This window comes from Geotrypetes seraphini, chromosome 10, assembly GCF_902459505.1.
Source record: "Geotrypetes seraphini chromosome 10, aGeoSer1.1, whole genome shotgun sequence".
Taxonomy (NCBI): domain Eukaryota; kingdom Metazoa; phylum Chordata; class Amphibia; order Gymnophiona; family Dermophiidae; genus Geotrypetes; species Geotrypetes seraphini.
In genome coordinates, this window is record NC_047093.1 from 120,092,371 (window position 1) to 120,114,881 (window position 22,511).

The 22,511-nt window shown below is 40.6% G+C and overlaps 1 protein-coding gene across 1 annotated transcript in view; it reads left to right on the forward strand.

Moving 5' to 3' along the window:
* LOC117368566 (vomeronasal type-2 receptor 26-like) overlaps window positions 1-22,511 on the forward strand; it is a 69,437-nt gene that overhangs the window by 22,006 nt on the left and 24,920 nt on the right. Inside the window, exons 4-6 of the mRNA XM_033962297.1 lie at window positions 4,599-4,671; window positions 6,264-6,319; window positions 9,204-9,368. Coding sequence (XP_033818188.1) covers window positions 4,599-4,671; window positions 6,264-6,319; window positions 9,204-9,368 — 294 coding nt within the window. The remainder of the gene's footprint in view (window positions 1-4,598; window positions 4,672-6,263; window positions 6,320-9,203; window positions 9,369-22,511) is intronic.

Here is a 22,511-nt window from a genome sequence, read left to right on the forward strand (position 1 = left end):
GTCCCCAACAATGTATATTGAACCTCCAAATAGCTCTGTTTCCATCTTGTTCCACCAATTCAAAATCTCTATCCTACTCGACCCATGATCTGATAAAATAATTGGATCTATGGCAGCTTTCCTTACCTGTTGTACTAGATTATCTGAAAACAAAAATATAATCAATCCTAGAAAATGATTTGTGAACATGTGAACAAAAAGAAAACTCCCGAGCATTAAAGTTTAGAATTCTCCATATATCTTTCAGTGCACAAACTTGAATCAGATTATCCAATCCTAATGATTTTATCATTCTACTAGGTTTTTTAAATCCAATAATGGATCCATAACATCATTAAAATCCCCCGCCACCACTAAATTAGTCTCAGCTTGAGGTAGAAAATATGTTGGAGTGTTTTGAAAAATTCTATTTGATTCGAATTAGGAGCATAAATATTAAAAGCATCAAAGTATCATTGCCTAAACTCATGTTCACATGTACCATCTTCCCATATTGTCAGCTGACATCAAACTAAGTGATGCCATACAATTTTTATATATTAGTATAGTTATCCCCGCCTTTCTTTCCTACAGCAGGAGCATAAAAACAATGTTTGACACAATCACCTTCTAACTTTTTAGATTCTATATCAGATAAAATGGGTCTCTTGAATATAATAATATCTGCATTTTGTTTTTTTTAAGAAAATTAAGTGTTTTTTTTCCTTTTTATAGGATGTTGAGCCCATTGACGCTTTAATGAGAATATTTTCCAAACCCATTGTGAATTTTTTGTTAATATAGCCCAAATAAGTAAACCCAAATTATTTAAATTAAAGATTTTACTATATCCAATGCACATCCATAACTCATCCAATGGAACCCCCCTCTCTCTCCCATCTCCCTCCCCATAATAATACGATTGCTTGAAAGCACTCAATAGACAAGCAATCGACAGCTCCCTCCAGGCAAATGCACTCCATTAATATCTTTAAAGCATTACATTAAATTAATTGTATAAATAATCAGACAAAGCATATTTAAATAAACTAAGTGATTAATTAAATCATCAATAGTATATATATAATATAAATATAATAGTATATAATCATTAACTAATTTGAAAGATTCATATATTCTATAAATAAGTAAAATTGGTCATAAATCTAAAAAATGGAATATTAAAGTATCAGTAAGAGAATATATCAAATCTCATGACTCATTTGTTCTCTCATATAAATCAAATGTATTCTATATAGAAATTTCAAATGTTAAAAACAAATCATGAACTATTTTCATTAATTACCATAAAATTCAATATCAACTAGTAATTCCAGGAAAAGAATACTATAGATCTGGTATTTCATTAAAAAAAATAGCAAGAAATTAAAATAAAAATATTTTATAACTTCACAATATATGTTTAAGTCTCTATAACAAAAACCTCCATCCCATATTTGACTTAAATATTTAACATCCTTCTGCAAACTCCTCATAGAGTTATTAAAGACATATCATAAGCGTTCAAGCAGAAAGAATACTTATATGGATTCCAACATGTTTACTAAGTGTTAAGATAAATCATAAATCAGAGGTAAGAAAATCAAAGGAAGACAAAGTGAATTTTATATAAGTTCAAATATTTTTCATTAGGATACATACCATTCGACTCCTACATACTTTATTTGACGGATGAAAATTAATTTCTCATACCGAAAGCATTTTAAAGGGCGGGGAAAATCTTATCATGTCAATTAACAAAAAATTAGGGCTTTGTATACATAGTCACGTCAGCGGCCACTCCGCTTCATACGGCCCCGAACCCCATACAAAATTTAAAGGGCCTCGTGGACGCCGGACTCTGTAAAAGAAGCAGACACCAACCAAACCCCCCCAAAACTCCCCGCTTTCTGTCAATTCCATGCCAGAAAACTAACTCACTCACCCTAACCAACTTCTGACTTTTTCTTTTTTTCCCCCCTTTCTCTTCCATTCTTCCTTCTCCTTCCCACCAAAGGCAGTGAAACTATTCCCTTTCACTCCTATCTCATCCTGTATCTGGGGATAATTCACTTTAACACATTTTCATAAAAATTAAACCAGAGCAGCCAACAATTCATTCCATTGCTATTATCTCATAGATCTTCCCTCTCAAATATTAGACAAGTTTTTAATAATGTACAATAAACACAAGATCCTCTTCCATCAGAACCTTCACCCGAAGCCAGAGTCACATCTATTCTGCTCTCATTCTTCTCATATCTCTAAAATCCAGGCAGTTTCCCGAGGATTCAAATGAAAACTTTACAAGGTTTCCCTCCGATAGTCCAGCCATGCCCCTTCAAACACAGGCAATCAGTTTCCATTTTCCCACATAAGAATTGTTGCAAAGTAGCGAATCCATCCAAGTTATAAGCAAATTTGGTGAATCCAACCAGTTATCTGAATGAGCATATATAGGTTGAGGCAGAGAGAATTCCATTGAATAAGTTCAAAACCAATCTTCTTCCTCAGGAGCTGCCGCCATTAACAAACGAAGCAGACAAAAAAACTTATCTTCCCCCACAGGAAATGGTGAAGAGGGGCGGCACTAACCATTTTCAACCAATAATGCCAGGTTTAAAGAGTATGCAAAGAGTAAACATGGAACCAAGTGACCAACTGTCATTCCAATATCTGACAGTGGTAGACTTCAACTTTTCATAGAATATCACATTGATCTTCTTTTTTTCCCATTCTTCAAAAACCTCTTTATCCTTTTTCTTTTCTTTTCCTTTTTCCCCACACTAGAAGTTGTAGAATTGTATTATTAAAGCATTTTATATAGTTTATAAAAATGCAAACCGCATCAGCAAATTACCAATTACTATTTATTCCATGGGTTCTGATTGTTGCTGAGAGATGAATTCCTTTAATTTTTTAGGATCATCATATTGAGATGTTTTGGTTTTATATGTTATCTTCATGATTGCAGGGTAGAAAAGCCCATATTGTATTCCAAGCAGTTTTTGTTGAGGTCTTAGATTTAAAAATTCCTTCCTCAATTCGCTGTCTTTTTTGCAAAATCAGGAACTATAGGATTTTTTGACTCTTTATATGTTATATTTTTGTTTTGCTTTGCAAATTGTAATATCTCCTTGGCCTGTTGAAAACGTAAAACAATGGTCTAGGGGCAGAAGAACAGTTGAACCGTTTACTTGGAATTCTGTGGACCCTCTCTATTTCAAATGAAAGCTTAGAGGAGAGTGGGACCAATTTGGGAATAAAATGTTGTAAAAAGGCAATTACTGTATATCTTTCCCTTCTGAATTTTCCGGTAATCCTAAAAGTCTAATGTTCCTTCTCCTAGATCTGTTTTCAAGACCTAAAAGCTGATTTGATAGTTCTTTTTTTTTTTTTTTTTTTTATAAATTTATTCATTTGTTACAACTTATAACAATTCCATGAAAACAAATAATCAAGGAAAATACATCAAAATAAAAGAAAATCTAATTCAAGTCCACATTATATGAGGGCTGCTTGTTCTACTGGCATCACCAAATCATAAGTAAAAATTTAACAGGAAATTATTCAATAATCTTCAGATCAGGCAGGAGAAAAACTTCTATATTTCACTCAACCTCAATCTCTGAAATAGTTTCAGGTAAAATATTTACTATACTAAGATAGAATCCTTCATACAAGATAATCTTTATTATATTCCTAGTGGAGTAAAAGTGACTTCAGAAGAGGGGGATAAGGATCAATTAGTGTCTCCTGACAGTTTAAATATTTCTCAATTCTTGGAATCATCGAAGGATTTTATAGCCAAAAGAGCAACATTGTTGGTCACTTTCAAAACTGACATAGAAAAACAGGACATTTTTAAATTATATTTTATAAATAAGAGTGCCTTGTTTTGTGGTCAACAGATAAACATATTTCCAGATGTCTCCAAACAAACACAATATAGGAGGAAACAATTTCTACAACTCAAAACTCGTGTCTTGGGTGTAGGAGCTTCTTTTTTCCTTAAATTCCCATGCAAATGTTTGGTGACTTATCAAAATGTTAGATATGTTTTTGTAGATCCAGCTCATTTAGAGAATTTCTTCAAGATTTGATAGTTCTTGCATTTCCTTGTGATTCTGTTTGCACTGAATCATAGCCGATTCTGCTTTTCCCATTCTTCCATCTAGATTTTCTAAACGAGCATTTGTTACCTCGATCTTTTTGGCTAAATTAGCAACTTTTTCTATCACTGTCTCCAGCTTCTCTGAATTCCATGCGGTAGCAGTTTAATATAACAAAATTCCTCCATGAATTCATCTTTTTCTGTCGGCTCAACTGGCAAGGGAACTTTAATCACGGCGTCAGCTGTTCTTACTTACTTCTCTTTGATTTGTTCCCAGCGAACGCTGTTTCTAAATTAATTTGCTTAGTTGAGGCCATAATAGATCATGAATGACCAATCTGGCAGTAGACTTGAATTTTTGAAACCGATAAGAAATTAAAGTTATGCCTGGAGGAGTGGAGCTAGTTAATCACCCAGCCATCTTCTAGCGTAGTCAAGCCACGCCCCCCCAGGCAGAGATTTTTGATGAAGAGGTTATGATAAGGTTAATTCTGGGTTTGTGCAGGATAGTGAAATGGCGGATAATGACATTATCTATGATATGGTAATAGAATGTTCTGATTTGCCCAGCTCTGAAGGTATGGACATAGGCTGAGAGCCATTGCTAATAAAGGGAGCTGGAAGGAAAAGTAAAGTCTGCCCAAGTTTATTGAAAAATGTTGAGGTTTTGTTTTGAACTATAAATACAAGCTACAGGTAGTCATTTGTTGGGGAATCTGGGAGGGGATCTTTCCAAGCTGATTCATAGAGGGAAAATTATTTGGGAGAGGATCCCACCCTTGGGGCATTAAGCCTAACCCCAAGGGAGTTTTGCCTAGCAGAAGTGAGAAGCCGCTGACAAGCTCCTCAATAATTGACATCAAAGGACAATGTAAACGGGCAATTATTACCCAAAAGCTGACAATATTTTATTTAAGCAGAATATGACAATGTAATAGCACAAAATATATTTAACAAAGGATTGTGTCTCAATTGGTATACATTGGAGGGATTGGTTACAGGTTAGTGCCAAGGCAAAAGAAATATCTAGCTGTAAAGTACTCATTCCTAGCTTACACAAAGGCATGCATCAATTTTTATAACCTTCTCTCATGGCTACACCCTTTACTCTTATGCCAATCAAACCTCATATTTCAAATTTGCTCCTATCTACTCATATCCTATCATTTCCTGGTAACCATAGCTGTGTTTATGTATAAATGACCAATCCGTACACAAGTCCACAGTTTTTTCTGTAGGTCTGTCTTTTCTTTGTTTGGCAATTTAAAGTTGTTGTTTTTTGTGTTAGCTGGTGTCAGGTCCAGCCTAGCTAAAAAGTTCAGTACATTCATAAGGCCTGATGCCTATACCTTTACATCCAGTTGTTTTGCTTGTGCCTCTCTGTAATGGGACCATATATCTTCTTGCTCACATGATTCATGTTCAAATCCATGACAAGCCTTTGTTCTTCCAGAAAAGTTTGGTGTCATGCAGGCCTCAGCTTGCTTCTTTAATACATGAAACTTAAGCAGGTTGAAAATGAAATGCAGGGCAGACTTGCATATAGAGTCTTGATATCAGTAAGTTAATTATAGTTCCACTTCATGTGGGACGGAGGGACCTTGGGGGGGCCAAAGCGCCTTTCCTCAGAAGAAAAGCTTTTGTTTTGTTGGAAAAAGGCTTTTATATTTTGTCATATATTTGGACAGCAATTGTTTTGTTTTGGATTGTGAATGCTGGACTTAAGCTCAAAGTGATACAAACCTGAGCATTTTATTTGACACTTGTTTATACTGGTGAAACAATAAACAGTACCCATGAAAATTGCACCCAAAGTTTTGAACTCTTTTATTTTGATACCAAAACAACCTCGCAAACCGCTCGGCCGAGGTTTGTGTGCATGGGTTAGGTCACTTGCTGAGCCCAGCTTGGCCATGCCCGGTCACAACAGGCAGTCAGTTTACTCAAAGCTATGGGTAGATCTCATTCAATGGGTATGAGAAGTTGTATGTTATTGGTATGGATATAGAATTTTGAGTCCATTGACTGAAGCAGTTCAGCCAAAGGCTTAAGGTGGATATTAAATCAGATGGAAGAGAGTATGGACCCCTGTGGTACCCCTCAGTTCACTGTCCAAGGTAATGATGTGTTGTTGCTGAACAAAACTCATTGTTGTCTCTTTGACAAATAGGTTTTGAGCTATGTACTGTAAGTACTGTGCTACAAATACAAGACTGGCAAAAAAAGGTAAGAATGATATTATGATTCACAGTGTTAAAGGTTAATGTCCTGTAATGATCCCTGTGCAGATTATCAAGAAGGGACAGAAGAACTATCTCTGTTCTATACCCAGGTCTGAAGCCAGAATGACATCCTGGTCTAGATATTTACATTCAATTAACCGGTTATTGAGTTGAATGCAAACTGTCCATTCTATGTTTTGTCAGGAAACACATGTTAGGGGACTGGTTTGGTAGTTTTTGAGCTTGTCCTCAACAAGGAAGCTCTTTATCATCAGGAGGTGTACCACAGGTCTTTTTTGTGTTGTTGGCTGCTGCCCTTCTCCAAACAAGGAGTGAACAATTTAATTGGCCCCTTCAACGAGGCCAATACTGACTTGTACTATTTTTGCTGGACAGCGGGCAGGTTGTAGGCCATAGGCCTTTCAGGGGGATTTCAAAAGCTTCCTCTGTGAACTGGTTGAATGAGTCTCAGATGGTTCTGCATCTTTCTTTTCCATTTCTAAAATCTGATTTGATTTGTTTTAGCTGCCACCACACACTGAGCTCTGGATTTCAATGTATCCTCAGTGAAGATATCTAGGTCCTTTCCATGGGGACGAAGTGTGAAGTTATAAAATTTGCAGATGACACCAAACTCTGCAGCAGAGTTAGGACCACAGAGGAGTGCAAAGACGTGCAAAGGGACCTAAGCAAACTGGAAGAGTGGGCAAATAAATGGCAAAAGCGCTTTAACATAGAGAAATTCAAGGTCATGCATATAGGGAAAAGGAACCCGATGTTCAGCTACAAAATGGGGGGAGCATTGCTGGGGGAAAGTAATCTTGAAAAAGACTTGGGTGTGCTGGTGGATACAACAATGAAATCATCGGCACAATGTGCAGCGACCTCAAAGAAAGCAAACAGAATGCTGGGCATCATTAAGAAGGGTATCACAACCAGGACGAAGGAAGTCATCATGCCGCTGTATCGTGCGATGGTGCGCCCACATCTGGAATACTGTGTCCAATATTGGTCACCGTACCTCAAGAAAGACATGGCGATACTTGAAAGGGTCCAGAGAAGAGCGACGAAAATGATTAAAAGGTATGGAAGACTGTTCATATGCTGACAGGCTGGACAAGCTGGGGCTCTTCTCCCTGGAGAAGAGGAGACTTAGAGGAGACATGATGGAAACTTTCAAGATCATGAAGGGCATAGAGAAGGTAGACAAGGATAGGTTCTTAAGACCACGGGGAACCACAAGTACGAGAGGGCACTCGGAGAAACTGGAAGGGGACAGGTTTAGAACCAATGCCAGGAGGTTTTTCTTCACTCAGAGGGTTGTGTACACATGGAACGAGCTCCCGGAGGAGGTGATCGGGCAGAGTACACTACGGGGATTCATAGAGGGGTTGGATAGATTCCTGAAGGATAGGGGGATTGAGAGGTACAGAGAGAGGTAGATAGGGTATAGAAAGAGTATAGATAGAAAAATAAGGGGGCTACAGGGCTAAATCAAGAAAACCTGACAGATCATGGACCTGATGGGCCGCCGCGGATGCGGACTGTTGGGCGCGATGGACCTCTGGTCTGACCCAGCGGAGGCAACTTCTTATGTTCTTATGGGTGGTGACTTCTAACTTGGAACCCTGCACTTGATTATATTTAACCTCATCTACCCGAACACTAATCTCTGTTTTCAAGAGAAAGGAGCCTTGAAAATGAAACCAAGTGGTGCAACCAGTAGGAAGAAATATCAGCCCATCTTCCTGCCTACTGTTTCCACTTGAAATGTCCCTATTTCCCTTTACTTCAAATGCAATCACTCTCAAAAAGTTGTCTCAAACTCAAACCTTTTGCAGGACCACATTTTGGATTTGTAGGTACTTGGAGGGCCGCAGAAAAAATAGTTAATGTCTTATTAAAGAAATGACAATTTTGCATGAGGTAAAACTCTATATAGTTTATAAATCTTCCCCCCCCCCCCCAACGAAGGCCTGCATGTTCCCCTCTTCTTTGCAGTATCCTCCAGCTTCCTCCTTGGGCTCCCAGTCTTAGTTTCAGCTAATTACCGGAGCCTGCAGAGAGGATCGCTGGTGTTGTAGTGTTCCTTGCAGACTTCCATCGGCCTCCACAGCATGTTCTCTCTGTTGTGGTCCTGCCCCTCCTCTGATGTCAGGGGCAGAATCGCGGCAGCGGGAACGTGCTCCTGAGGACAACGGCAGTCTGCAAAGATTGCTACAGCACTAGCAATCCTCTGTGCAGGCTGTGGTAATAATCTGAAGATAAGAGTGGGAGACCGGGGGGGAATCCAGAAGAAGCTGCAAAGAGTGGTCATCACTAGTACAGACCATGGGCCGCAAAATAGTACCTGGCGGGCCGCATTTAGCCCACAGGCCAACACTTTCAGACTACTGATCTAAAACAAATATACATACTTTTTAATGACTGGATTGAAGAATATTTACAGCTTGAAAAATTTACTGACTGTTCCCACTTTGTATTCTTCCAGAGGCTCCAAAGAAAAGCCAATACCATATAATGTTGTCTTGATTAACTTGCAAAGCAATACTACAATAAAATCATTCTACATTCAAATACATTTAAGTACCTCCCTGGATTTGTGAGGGAGGGTGGGAGGAAGAGAGTTGGCCTAATGTGAGGCTGTCTATGTGTAAGTGACTAAATATCCCAAAAGGGGGGCATGCAATATCAGGTATATTATACATTCCTTTATAAAATGATCTTCATAAAGAGCAATTTTATAAAGGAGAGACTAACAGGAGCCTAGACACAAGCACCCTCCTGCAAACTATGTGCTATTAAATCCTATGACCTATGTGATATAAATTGTTCTTCAGAGAGATGAAAAATGATTATATATTAATTATTTTATATTGTCCTGATAGGTCAGTTATATCTCACAGAATCTTTATATGAGTGACCCTGTTCAGTATCCTTATTTTTACCGGACTATCCCCAGTGAGTTGCATCTCTGTGCTGCGATAGGCAAGCTACTGAAGTATTTTGGCTGGAAATGGGTCAATATCATATCAACCAATGACGAAAGCAGTGTGAGAGCTATCGAGATCATGAAAGAAGGGATTGAACGGAATGGTGGCTGCATCGCATTACATCAAAGCTGTCCTCACCAGAGCATTTGCTCAGTTTTAGAATTACAGAAATTTTTTAGAGCAATTAAACAATCATCTGCTGTGAACATTTACTACTTTAATAAAAATTCTGCATTTTCTCTACATGATCTATGGAATCTTCAAGCAAATGTGAAAAGGGGACCGGGTTTTCATCACTATAGCTGAGGTAGAAAAAAAAAGACAATCTAAAACATTTTAACATAAGGAACAAGTTCTTTATATTCAAACCATATAAGAAAGCTATGCCAAATTTTTATAAATTTATCCGTGAGATGATACCTGTCAGGCTGGCAAGTGATGTCAATAGTAAAAATTGGTGGAAGGTCCTGTGTGACAGCAGATGCCCAAAGAAGATCAGAAGAGACTGCAACTTTACACTTAAGAAAGGTTTCGTAGCTCACTGTCTCGGCACATTCTATGGGAGCAGCTACAGTGTGTATAATGCTGTGTATGCCGTGGCACACGCACTGCATAACATGATCATGTCTGGCTCAAGAAATGGCACTACATGGACTAGAGAAAATATGGACATTTTGTACTCTTTGCCATGGAAGGTAAGGACCTGAATTCAAGACAAGATTAGTTCATTGAGGGCCCCTAGGCACACAGGTCCACTGGGCCCTCTGCCTCCCTATCATGCCCCCTGCCCCATTTTCTTATTTACTTCTTTATTTCCACTTTATTTCTTTTATTTTAAAATTCAAAACAAACAACAAAGATTACCATAACCAGTGTACAGTTTTTCTTCTATGCAACCTCCAAAGATCTCTGACCAAATCTCCCCTTCCTTCCTAGAGGAAGAGATCTGCAGCTGGCAGGGCTTTGGGAAGCCCACCAATTTATATTTTGCATTTGGGTAGGAGGCAAGGGGCATGGCGGAAAGAAAATTTGGTGCCTGTCATTTTATTGGACTAATACATTTCTCAATTAGCTTTCAGAGATTAAAACCTTTTTCTTCAGGTCAATAAACTATACTGCTTTTACAGTATCCCTGTTCTGACCCAGGAAAGGAGTTATGGTCTTTGAATTAGTAAAATATGTATTAAAATTAGTCCAATAAACAGGATCACCTTATTTCCATTTTCTATTAATAAACTATTATCAACACAGCTACAATAATACTTTATCCTAAAGCAAAAATAAATATATAAAACAAATATAATTTTTTTTTCTACCTTTGTCATCTTTCTGCATTCCTCATCATTTTCTTCCTTCCATCCACTATCTGCCCTCTCTCTGCCTCTTCCATATGCCATCTGATCTTTTTGTATGCCTCTTCCTAAAACTGTCTGCCTCTCCCTTCCATCTCTCCCTCCCACTAACAAGATTTTAGCATCTCTCTCTCTCTCTCCCCCTCCTTTCCTTTCCTCAGATATGGTATCTGTCTCCTTCCTCCTTTCCTCCTCCCAGGTCTGGTATCTTTCTCCTTCACTTCTCTCTCCATGGTCTGGTATCTCTTTTCCTTCGTAATAAATAGCCTACTCTATAAAAGAAGGGTCATAACATATAAACTGGAAGAAAGAGACGTACTCTCATTTCATGGAACTGTCTTGAATTTATGGGCTTTCAAGTTTGCACCACTTAATTAATACTGGTTAGAAGTACCAATGTTTTCAGAAAATTTAATAGATAGCAGAGGGTGGCAATCGGTTTATGGGAACTTTTTGACAAAAAGTCAGAAGTTCACCAGGGTTGGTCAAACATACAGCACCCTAAAGTGCCTGCAAGGTTACCCACAAAATTATAACGCCATCCTCTAGCTCTAGCTCAATAAGCTTTTTTTGTATACAGTCCTCCCCCATGAATTCACGGTCGGTGGTTCGCGGTCCCGATCATTTGCAGTATTTTCCAACCATGTACTGCCTACCAGAAGAGGACAGCTGGAGAGGCAGGATAGGGCAGCCGGAGCGCCAGCGAATGAAGGAAATCATTCGCTGTGTGCTAACTGCCTCTTCCTGTACTAAAGTCGGGCCTCACCAATCAGGAGCTGCTTTGACACGCACCTCCTGATTGGTAAGGCCCGACTTTAGTACAGGAAGAAGCAGTCGGAGCATACAGCGAATGATTTCCTTCACTCACCGGTGCTCTGGCTGCTCTTTCCTGCTCTCCCTCTGCCCTCTCCATTCTCCCCCATGAAAAACCATATTTGCGGTTTTTCAAGTTTCATGGGGGTTCCAATATCAGGAAGTACTGTATATATAAAAATCTAATAAATATGAATTCAGAAGTGCAAAAATTGGTAATAGCTATAATAAAATGCCCAAAGTGTCAAGTGCAAAATCACAACATTCCAGAATTTCAAAAAGCAAAGAAAAGTGCAAAAATCATTACTGATGAGTCTTGTGAAAGCAAGAAGTCACATATGTCCAACAAACTTATATTGTGTAACTGGATAAGACTTCTCAGAATACAAATAAGCAAAAGATATGTCTGGCTTATAAAGTAAGTAAAGTGTTCACATATACTCAGAATTGTGAAATTTGACCAAGAGCGTTAGCTCCTATAGCCAAACCCAATGCCCCATCACTGTGTATGACTTATTTTGAAAAAGAACTTGAAAAGAACATACTGTTCAAATGCTCAACTAATATTCAATGGCAAAAGCGAGAAAGACGTTCCCACTTAGCTCTCAACTGTGTCAGCTGACACAGTTGAAAGCTAAGTGGGACCTGCTGACACAGTTGAAAGCTAAGTGGGAACTTCTTTCTCTTCTTTGCCATTGAAAATTAGTTGAGCATTTGAACAGTATAATCTTTTTCAAGCTCTTTTCCAAAATAAGTTATACACAGTGATGGGGTGGTGGGTTTGGCTATAGGAGCTAACGCTCTTGGTCAAATTTCACAATTCTGAGTGTATGTGAACACTTTACTTACTTTATAAGCCAGACATATATTTTGCTTATTTGTATTCTGAGAAGTCTTATCCAGTTACACAGTATTACTTTCACTTCTTTGCCCTTTAAGCTACGACAACACACACCCACTACTAAATTCAGTGTGACTTAGTCAACAAACTTAAACTACCATCTACAAGGACTTATCTCAGAAGCTGCAAACATCCTCTCTCCCCTGGCAATTGGAAGCTCCTCTCCTTCAGCAAGGAATCCAATACCTCCTCATTCACATGCTACAGACCCTCTGAGCCCAGGGCCCCCATCTCTGAGATTAGAGGCAGGAAAGAGAGTGAAAGGAGCTAAGACTCTATCGGGGCCCCCCTCATCGCCTTTTCAAAATTAGTGGTCCAGCGTGTATCCCGCGCTGAAATCCTCCTGAAGATTGTAAATGTTGTAGCCAGCGGCACACCCGGGCCGGCATGCAGGAATGAGTTTTTATTGCTGCCGGCCAGCCCTCCACTGCTCCTTGATAGGCTGCCACAAGTTCTCACAGGATTTGCAGTTCTCGCGGCAGCCTATCAAGGAGTGGTGCAGAGCAGGCTGGCAGCACGAAAGCTCGCTCCTGCATGCCGGCCTGGGTGCGCTGCTGGCTACTACCTTTACAAAGGAGGATTTCCCTGGACCACCAGGGAACAGGTACACGAGGGATGGAAGGAGGGAGGGTAGTAATTATTAGTGTTGGCTGGGGCAGGAGACAGGAGGGATCCCTCCTGTCCCGGCCTACCATTAGGTAGTTTAAGTTAAGGGGAAGGGTTAATCTGCTGGCTGGGTAAGAAGGGACAATCAAGCCATTGTGACATCACTGATGAGTTGGCTCTTTTTAGGGGGAAGAGGGTACAAAGGAGGAAGGTGGGACAGTGTTCAGAGCCTGGCAGGTAGGGGGGCTTGGTTCACAGCCTGGTAGGGAATGGGACTGAGTGCAGGGCAGGGAGGGAGGGGGGCTGAGTGCAGAACCTAGCAGGGCAGGACACTTGAATATTAAGCCACCTGACTTATATTCGAGTCAACCATTTTTCCTCCTTTTTGGGGGGAAAATGGGGATCTCAACTTATATTCGGATCAACTTATATTTCAGTATATACGATATATAGGTTTTGTTTCTTTTTTTGTCACATGCCCAGCAATAACCCCAGTAGCACAGGTTAAACAGCTCCTTACTCTGCTCTTGCCCTATCAAATTATATACTTTCTCACCCTTTGATCATGCAGTAGTAGCCAACAGATCTATCCCTTTAGTTATTTGTTTGAACTGCAATGAGCACCACTGTAATTAGATATTCATTGAATGTGTTTAACTAATACCAATCGATCCAATCCTTTGTCTTATATACCAGGTCATTCCCAGAAAGGGACTCGATCCGGTTCACAAAATTAACCAAAGAGGTAAAGGAGACAATGATAGGACAAAATTAATCTATTACAATCCCTTATTTATCATTTAAGAATTTCTTAAAAAGATACGTCTTCAAACTCATTCTAAAAAGTGTCAAAGAAGAGAGAAGTCTAATTTCTGAAGGAAGATCATTCCAGATTTTTACCAAATCAAATGCCATAAAGTGTGAGCCTACCTAAGGTTTGTATACCCCTAGTGGAAGGGAATACTAATTTAAATTTATGTATTAGATTGGGCAAGGGTGAGTAGTGGAGCTAGGAATATATTAAAGAGAAGGGGAAAAAGAATTATACCTTGGGGCACTCATAGTTTTGGTAGATAGTGGATCTTTCTTTGAATTCTCAACAACCCCTTTCATCTAGATCAGGGATCTCAATGTCCCTTCTTGAGGGCCGCAATCCAGTCGGGTTTTCAGGATTTCCCCTATGAATATGCATTGAAAGCAGTGCATGCACATAGATCTCATGCATATTCATTGGGGAAATCCTGAAAACCCAACTAGATTGCAGCCCTTGAGGAGGGACTTTGAGAACCCTGCTCTAGATGAAAGGGGTTGTTGAGAATTCAAAGAAAGATCCACTATCTACCAAAACTATGAGTGCCCCAAGGTTCAATTCTTTCTCCCCTTCTCTTTAATATATTCCTAGCTCCACTACTCACCCTAGCCCAATCTATAGGTTTTAATGTATATACTTATGCTGATGATATTCAATTACTTCATCCCATAAATCCTACATCCCCTGAAGTCATAACAGAAATTAATCAAAAACTCAATAAAATCAGCCTTTTGCTTCGGCATAACAAACTATCATTGAACATTCTTAAAACTACTAGTGTTCTTTTCTCAATTTCCCCAGTTGACCATCTATGTCAGTATTGACTCCTCCCCAATTCAAATGGATAACAAAGTCATTCTAGACAGGGATCTTACTTTCCATCAACAAATTAGTGCAGACATGCAGTGGCATACCAAGGGTGGGGAGGCGGTCCGCCCCAGGTGCAGCCTTAGGGAGGTGTACAGCCGGCCCAGTCCCTATCGCGCTCCCTCCCTCCTTACTGCCGCCCTTCTTACTTAAGGTGACCGACTGTCCCGTTGTCCCTACCCACCGCTTCAGGATGCCAAAATGTCCTGTTGTCAGGGACAGCATCCCTGACAAGGGATCGGCGATTGCTTCCCCTCCCACGCAAAACCTGCCTCACTCCTTCCCTCCCTATAGCGCTGAAATTGTCAGGGGGGGCCATCAGGTCCGGAATCACCCTCCCTATTCTCAGGGCCGGCATTAGGGGATGGCAAGGGAGCCCTGCGATCCAGGTAGCTCTCTTAGCTGCCATCAGCCCTGCCTTCGGCTGCACCGGTAAAGCTAAATTGGACGGTAAAAGCAAAGAGAGACACCGCGGGACTTTTCCACTTGTCTGCATCGCTCGAAGTTCTGCCGCTCTCGATCCCGCCTTCTCTGAAGTGACTTCCTGTTTTTGAGGGGCGGGATCTAGAGCGGCAGAACTTCGAGGGATGCAGGCAAGTGGGAAAATCCCGTGGCATCTCTCTTTGCTTTTAACGTCCAGTTTAGCTTTACCAGCGCAGCCGAAGGCAGGGCTGATGGCAGCTAAGAGAGAAGCCTGGATCGCGGGGCCTCCGTGCCATCCCCTAATGCCGGCCCTGAGAATAAGGAGGGTGATTCCGGACCTGGCAGCCCCCCTGACCATTTCAGTGGTGTAGGGAAGGAAGGAAGGAGGCAGGCTTTAGCACGGGAGGGGAAGCAATCGCCGATTACCGGCACAGCCGACGGCAGGGCTGATGGCAGCTAAGAATCGCCTCCAGTCTTGCAGCAGCACTGGAACACTCTAAAGGACTTCTATACCATTCAGGCCTATTAAGTTGGGGAAAAGAGAGGAGGTACTGAAATGAGATGTGTGAAGATGGTGGGGTGGCTGGCACAGGAAAGTGAAGAAATCTGCTAAATCAGATAAGGAAGAAAAAAAGGAACACAGGAAGATGCTGGACATGGAGGTTGTAGAGTGAAGGGAAAAAACAGACATGATTTGAGTAGCAAGACAGGCGGGAGATGCTAGACACAGGGTGGATGCAATAAGAAGAAAAGGAGGTTCTGGATATTAGAGTAGTAGGTAGATAGGGGGGAATGCTGACACAGAAGGAGGGAGAAGGAAAAGGGAGAGGAACAAGAGATGCCAAGTCCATGGGAGGGAAGGAAAGGAAAGGAGATACCAGACCATGGAGGGGGAGGGGGAGATGCCAGGGCATGGAGGGTGGGGAAGGAGACAGATGCCAGACCATGGGAAAGGAAGGAAGGAGGGAGGGAGAGAAAGGAAGGAGAGGAGATGCCAGATAATGAGGGGGAGGGGGAGTTGGAAGGAGAGGAGAAATATGCCAGGGCATGGGGGAGAGACAGGAAACAAATGCCAGACCAGAGGGAGAAGAGGTACCAGAGCATGGAGAGGAAGAGATGCCAGGGCATGGGGGAGGGAAGGAGATAGAGATGCCAGACCATGGGGTGGAGTGGGAAGGAAGGAAAGGAGAAGAGAGAGATTCCAGAGCATAAGGAGACAGAAAAATGGAGAGGGGGTGAAGCTGAAATGAATCATGTACAAAGGAGACAGTTTATGGAAGGAGCATAGAAAGAGGGTAGTTACCATATGGAAGAGAGAGTGGGCAGGGACACTGGATGGAAAGGGCAGAAAGGGCAGAGAATGGAAGGGGTGAGACAGAAGGTGAACAGTAGATGGAAGGGGTAGAGAGAGGGGGACAGACACTGAATGGAAGTGTGGGGAATAGGGGGACAGATGCTGAATGGAAGTGTGGAGGAGAGGAGGGACAAACACTGAATGGAAGTGGGGGAGAGGAGGGACAGACACTGAATGAAAGTGTGGGAGAGAAGGGGGCAGACTGAATGGAAGTGGAGGGAGAGGGGGAGCAGACGCTGGAAGGAAGTGGGGAGGAGAAAGAAAAAAAGGTACATGCTGGATTGAGGGAAGAGGATAGAGTTAGATACTGGAAGAGTTGAGGGAAAGAGGTGGCGAGCTTTAGGTAGACAGTAAAAAAGGAAATTGATGAAAGGGTAGTAAGAACGTAATCTAGATGGATGCAGAAAATAAATTGAAAAGGAAAATGAGGGAAGAAAGGGATCTCAGAAGAGAAGTGTGGGAGAGGAGAGAGATGCCAGACCAATGGGGGTGAAAGGAGAAATGGAAGGGGAAGGCATACAGTTTCTGGAAGGGGCATAGAAGGAGAGAAGATGCCATATAGGGGCAGAGAGATGACAGACAGTGGATGGAAGGAAGAGATTAACAAGAAGATGAGGAAAGCAGAAACCAGAGAAGACAAAGGTAGAACAAAAATTTTCTATTTATTTATTGCTTTAGGAGACATGTGTCACTGCTTCTGTGGTGTTGCATTGTTTGCAAAGTCCAGCTTCTTGCTGGTTCGATTTAACCTTTGTCTATGTATTTCTATTTTATCCCCCCTTTTATAAAACTGTGGAGCGTTTTTTAGCGCCAGCCGTGGTGGTAGCAGCTCTGATGCTCAGAATTCCATGAACGTCAAAGCTGTTACCACCGTGGCTAAAATCTACACTTAAGTTTTGTAAAAGGGGAAGGGGTTAGTTTGTGATGACATTTCATACTAAGCAAACGTGTTTTCTGTGTTCTGTGTTTTCGAAAGACATGGTTTTCTGTTAGGATTGACGGTGTAGGATTAATCTGTACTAGTCTGGCTTGTTTAGTTTTACAATGTTGTATTGCAGTATGTAGGATGCTGCCTTTTCATAGGTACTCATGTGTGACATGTGGCTTGTTACTAAAAATCATGTTTTTCATATAGATGGGAGGGTGCCAAAAAAATGATGGGCCCCGGGTGTTACATATGCTAGGTACGCCACTGCAGTCATGCAGAAATGTTTTCATAAGCTCAGGTTCATCTATTCTATTTCCTCTTTTCTCGACCATTCTTCTACTAATATCTTGATTCACTCCCTAGTAATTTCAACCATTGATTATTATAATGCCCTCTATCAAGGCATAACCCAGAAAGAAATCCATCGTTTACAATTATTACAAAATACTGATGTTAAATTAATATATCATACTAAAAGGGTTGATTATGTCACCCCTCTTCTCTGTAAAGCACATTGGCTGCCCTTTTCTCATCCTCTTTCCTTTAAAATACTTCTCCTCACCTTCAAAACAAAAAATTCTAATCAACTGGCATTTATAGATAAACTTTTGATCCCATACTCATCATCAAGGGTCGTCCAATCAAATAATCAAAATTTACTTTCTATACCGTCAATACGGGAATTGTTTCATGACACCACTCGCAAATCCATCTTCTCAGTTACCTCCCCCTCTTTGTGGAATGCCCATCCACTCGACATTCGATTAGAGAACTCCCTCGAAAAGTTTAAAACTAAACTTAAAACTTTCCTCTTTAAAGATGCTTACATTCTCTAGCATCAGCCTTCACTTTCTAACTTCCTGATTCATATATAGTTTTGAAATATCTAACACTTCCTCTGAAGTGACTCGGGGAACTACAGACCAGTGAGCTTAACCTCAGTTCCGGGGAAGATGGCTGAATCATTAATCAAAGACAGCATCAATGAGCATATAGAGAGAAATAATCTGATGAGAACCAGCCAGCATGGTTTCTGTAAAGGAAGATCTTGCCAAACAAACCTACTGTACTTCTTCGAGGGGATAAACAAACAATTGGACCATGGTGACCCCATAGACATCATATATCTGGACTTCCAAAAAGCCTTCAACAAAGTACCCCATGAGCACCTGCTAAGAAAACTGTGAAACCACGGAGTGGAAGGAGACGTGAACAGATGGATCTGTAATTGGCTGGAGGACAGGAGGCAGAGAGTGAGAGTAAAGGGACACTACTCGGAATGGGAAGCAGTTACGAGTGGTGTCCTGCAGGGGTCAGTGCTGGGACCACTGCTGTTCAATATATTCATTAATGACCTAGAAGCAGGGACGAAGTGCGAGGTTATAAAATTTGCGGATGACACAAAATTCTCCAGCAGGGTTAGAACTGTTGAGGAATGTGAAGAGCTACACAGGGACCTGAACAAACTGAGTGAATGGGCGAAAAAATGGCAAATGTGCTTCAATGTAGAGAAATGCAACGTCTTGCACATAGGGAAAGGAAACCCGATGTACAACTATAGCATAAGGGGGATGGTATTGGGGGAAAAGCAACCTAGAAAAGGACTTGGGGGTTCTGGTGGACCAAACAATGAAGCCGGGGGCACAATGCGCAGCGGCCTCAAAGAAGGCGAACAGAATGCTGGGCATTATCGAAAAAGGAATCACTACCAGAACCAAAGAGGTTATCTTGCCGCTATATCGGGTGATGGTGCGCCCGCATCTGGAATACTGTGTTCAATACTGGTCGCCGTACCTTAAGAAGGATATGGTGACACTCGAGAGAGTCCAAAGAAGAGCAACGAAAATGATAAAGGAAAACCTTCCATATGCCAAGAGGCTGGAGGAACTGGGGCTCTTTTCCCTGGAAAAACGAAGACTTAGAGAGGACATGATAGAAACTTACAAGATCATAAAAGGTATAGAGAGGGTAGAGAGGGACAGATTCTTTAGACTGGCCGGGGAAACAAGAACAAGAGAGCACTCAAGAAAATTGAAGGGAGACAGATTCAGAACGAATGCTAGGAAGTTCTTCTTCACTCAGAGGGTGGTGGATGCCTGGAATGCACTTCCAGAGGAGGTGGTAGAGCAGAGTACGATTTTGGGTTTCAAGAAGAGGTTGGACAGGTTCCTGAAGGAAAAGGGGATTGAGGGATATAGATAGAGGGGATACTATACAGGACAAAATGTCTTCAGTAGAGGATCACTTACAGGTCACTGACCTGGGGGGCCACCGCGAGAGCGGACTGCTGGGCACGATGGACCTGTGGTCTGTCTCGGCAGAGGCGATGCTTATGTTCTTATATTCTTATATTGTTTTTACCACTCCCCATTTACTGTCCTTTTTTATTAACTTTACTTCGGTGTATTTTAAACTACCTCTCCCTCCCCTACTATCCTTTCGTCTCATGTATGTTAATTTAAACTTGTCCAGTATTTTTAACATTTCATAAACTACTGTTTTTATTTGCTTCCTTTAATTGTTTTTATAATTTTTTTATAATGTACACCGTCTAGACATGTATTTTTGTAGACAGAATATCAAAAATAAAGAATCTAAGACTTGCTAGTGTTCAACCTCAGGGACGTCAGAAGGCCAGTTGGGTCAAAGGACTATAACTGGATGGATTCCTCATTAGTCCCGGTGTATTTTCTTGCCCTTATAAGTGTTTAAATACTATTTCAATTAATTTATCCTTTCTTCTTTGTGCTTATTTTTTTCTCATGATTCTTTCTTTTATAAATATACCTTATTCAATTCATTTGAGGACTCACTTGAAATAATAATGAAGAGAACCACTCTCATTTTGACTTTTGCCCTAGAGTTTGATAGGGACTTAATTCTATGGACATACTTTAGGCACTTGAATGATAAGTTTTTTGTTTCCACTATACATGTTTTTCCTGATTTGTCTAAAGAAACACAAAAGAGAAGAAAAGATTTTCTTAGTTATAGAACCAGAGTTTTGGCTCTGGATGCTCAGTTTCTTATAAAAATTCCTGCAAAATGTTGTATTTTTTTAGAAGGGTAGAATTTCTTAATTTTTGATCCAAAACAATTATGTGAGTTTATTACAGTCACTATTGGTTCAATTAAACCACCCACAGTGTAGCGAACCAGCTGTCTGGGGGTTAACTATGTCCCTGATTCTGTCTAATAGGTTAAGTATTTGTTTTGCTTTATTTTAATTTTCTTTATTCTTGGATCCAAAGATTGTGGACTAAATAATTAATCTATTTGATGTTAATTCAATTATATTTACCTTATTGGATTATTTCCAAATCCTTTCAAGTTTTTGTACTTGTTATTATGATGAAATATTTGAATAAAAATAAAGTTTAAAAAAAACATACTAAATACACTCTAATTTATCAAACATGTACTTAGCTTGCTTAGCAGCAACACCTCTCTGACGGAATATCCATTTCAACCCTTTCTTCAGGGCGTAGGTGAGCTTTTAGAGTAGAATGCTGCAAAGCCAAAATGAAAATCACATTAGTGACCTTACTATTAACAGCCCTCAAAAAAATTATTTTGTATACAACTTTACATATGAAAAAAAACCCTGTACTTGTTGCATATCAATCATAAAAATCAATCCATAAAAATCAAATTCTTCATGTTACACCACTCACTGGATGAACGCTAACTGAAACTTGTTGCTGCAGGCATGACTGTTTAATAAAGATGGCCACGGCATATCTCCTGCATGTCTTATGAGAGGCTCCACCCACTTTGTACATGACCGCGTACTCACAGCTGATAGAGTTCACAAACGTAGTGGTGCACTGCGCTAATCTGCTACTGTCAACCATTGTGCATCCTCATTCAGGCCTGCAGGGGCTATTGTATTTGCTTCAAAAATCCATCTTAATTAACTGAGTGCAAGTAATCTATCTATTCATTTTCATTCTAAAAACAGTGCATACAAAAATTGCATAACAAGTTACCTGAAAAAACACCACTTATCTATCAGTGAAATACATAAGAATAATTTTCAGCCCCCTCCCCCTGATTTCAATATATTCAAGATATCCATACAATAGTACTAACAACTCATAAATAAATCAGTCCCTATACATTATTCTTCTCCCTCACACCCACCCCCCTTCCCTGGATGCAAAATATATAACCAAAAGTAAAGGGAAAAACCAACCAATTAGAATCAATAAAATTGGTCTATGAACCCCACGTCAGATTAAACCACTTACCCCTTTGTTCAGACATCATTTTCTCGTAACGATAACACAAGCATATCGAATTCTACCAAAAAGTGAAATTTAAGCGGTCACAATTCTTCCAGGTTTTCATACTCATTTGTATGGCTACCCCAATCATTATACCCAATAACCTGTTTTTATGCCTATCTGCTGGAGATAGAATATATCAGCTTCCCACATAATACCGCTTCATATGACATTGGAACCACAGTCTCTAGAATTAGAGTAATATATCCCCATATAGATCTCCAAAAACTGAGTATCAAAGGACAATAGAACAATTGATGATCCAGTGTCCCTATATCGAGATGACAGAGCCAGCATCTATTTGACTTAGAACTATCTTTATTTCTACAAATGAACAGGGGTCCATTTGCTTCAGATTTGGGCGAAGTGCCAAAAATTTCTTCCTCATAGCAGCTGTTGCCTTTGCAAAATCAAGGAAGAAAAACAGTTTGGATTAGCATATTTTTCGCTCCATAAGACGCTCCCTAGATTTAGAGGAGGAAAACAAGAAAAAAACATTCTAAACCAAATTCTCCCTGCTAAGCCCTGTACCCTGTGCCCCCTTTGGCAGTCTAGTGGTAGGCCAGGACAGGGCAGGTAGGGACAGGGCACAGGGCAGGCAGGCCTAGTGTTAGACAGGCCGGCCTAGTGACAGGCAGGCAGGGCCACCCATCCCGAGGCAAGCAGGTAGGCAAGGGGATAGTGTTTACAGTGCTACAAAGCATGAATTTTTTTCAACCCAAGGCTTAAAAACAAAAACACAGCCCTGCAACCCTTTTAAAAAAAAAGCACAATTGGTCCTCCACATTCATAGAGCAACACACTCTTTTCCCTGCTGCCCCCATGGCACTATCTCATGCTGCCCTGTGTCCCAAAACTGGAG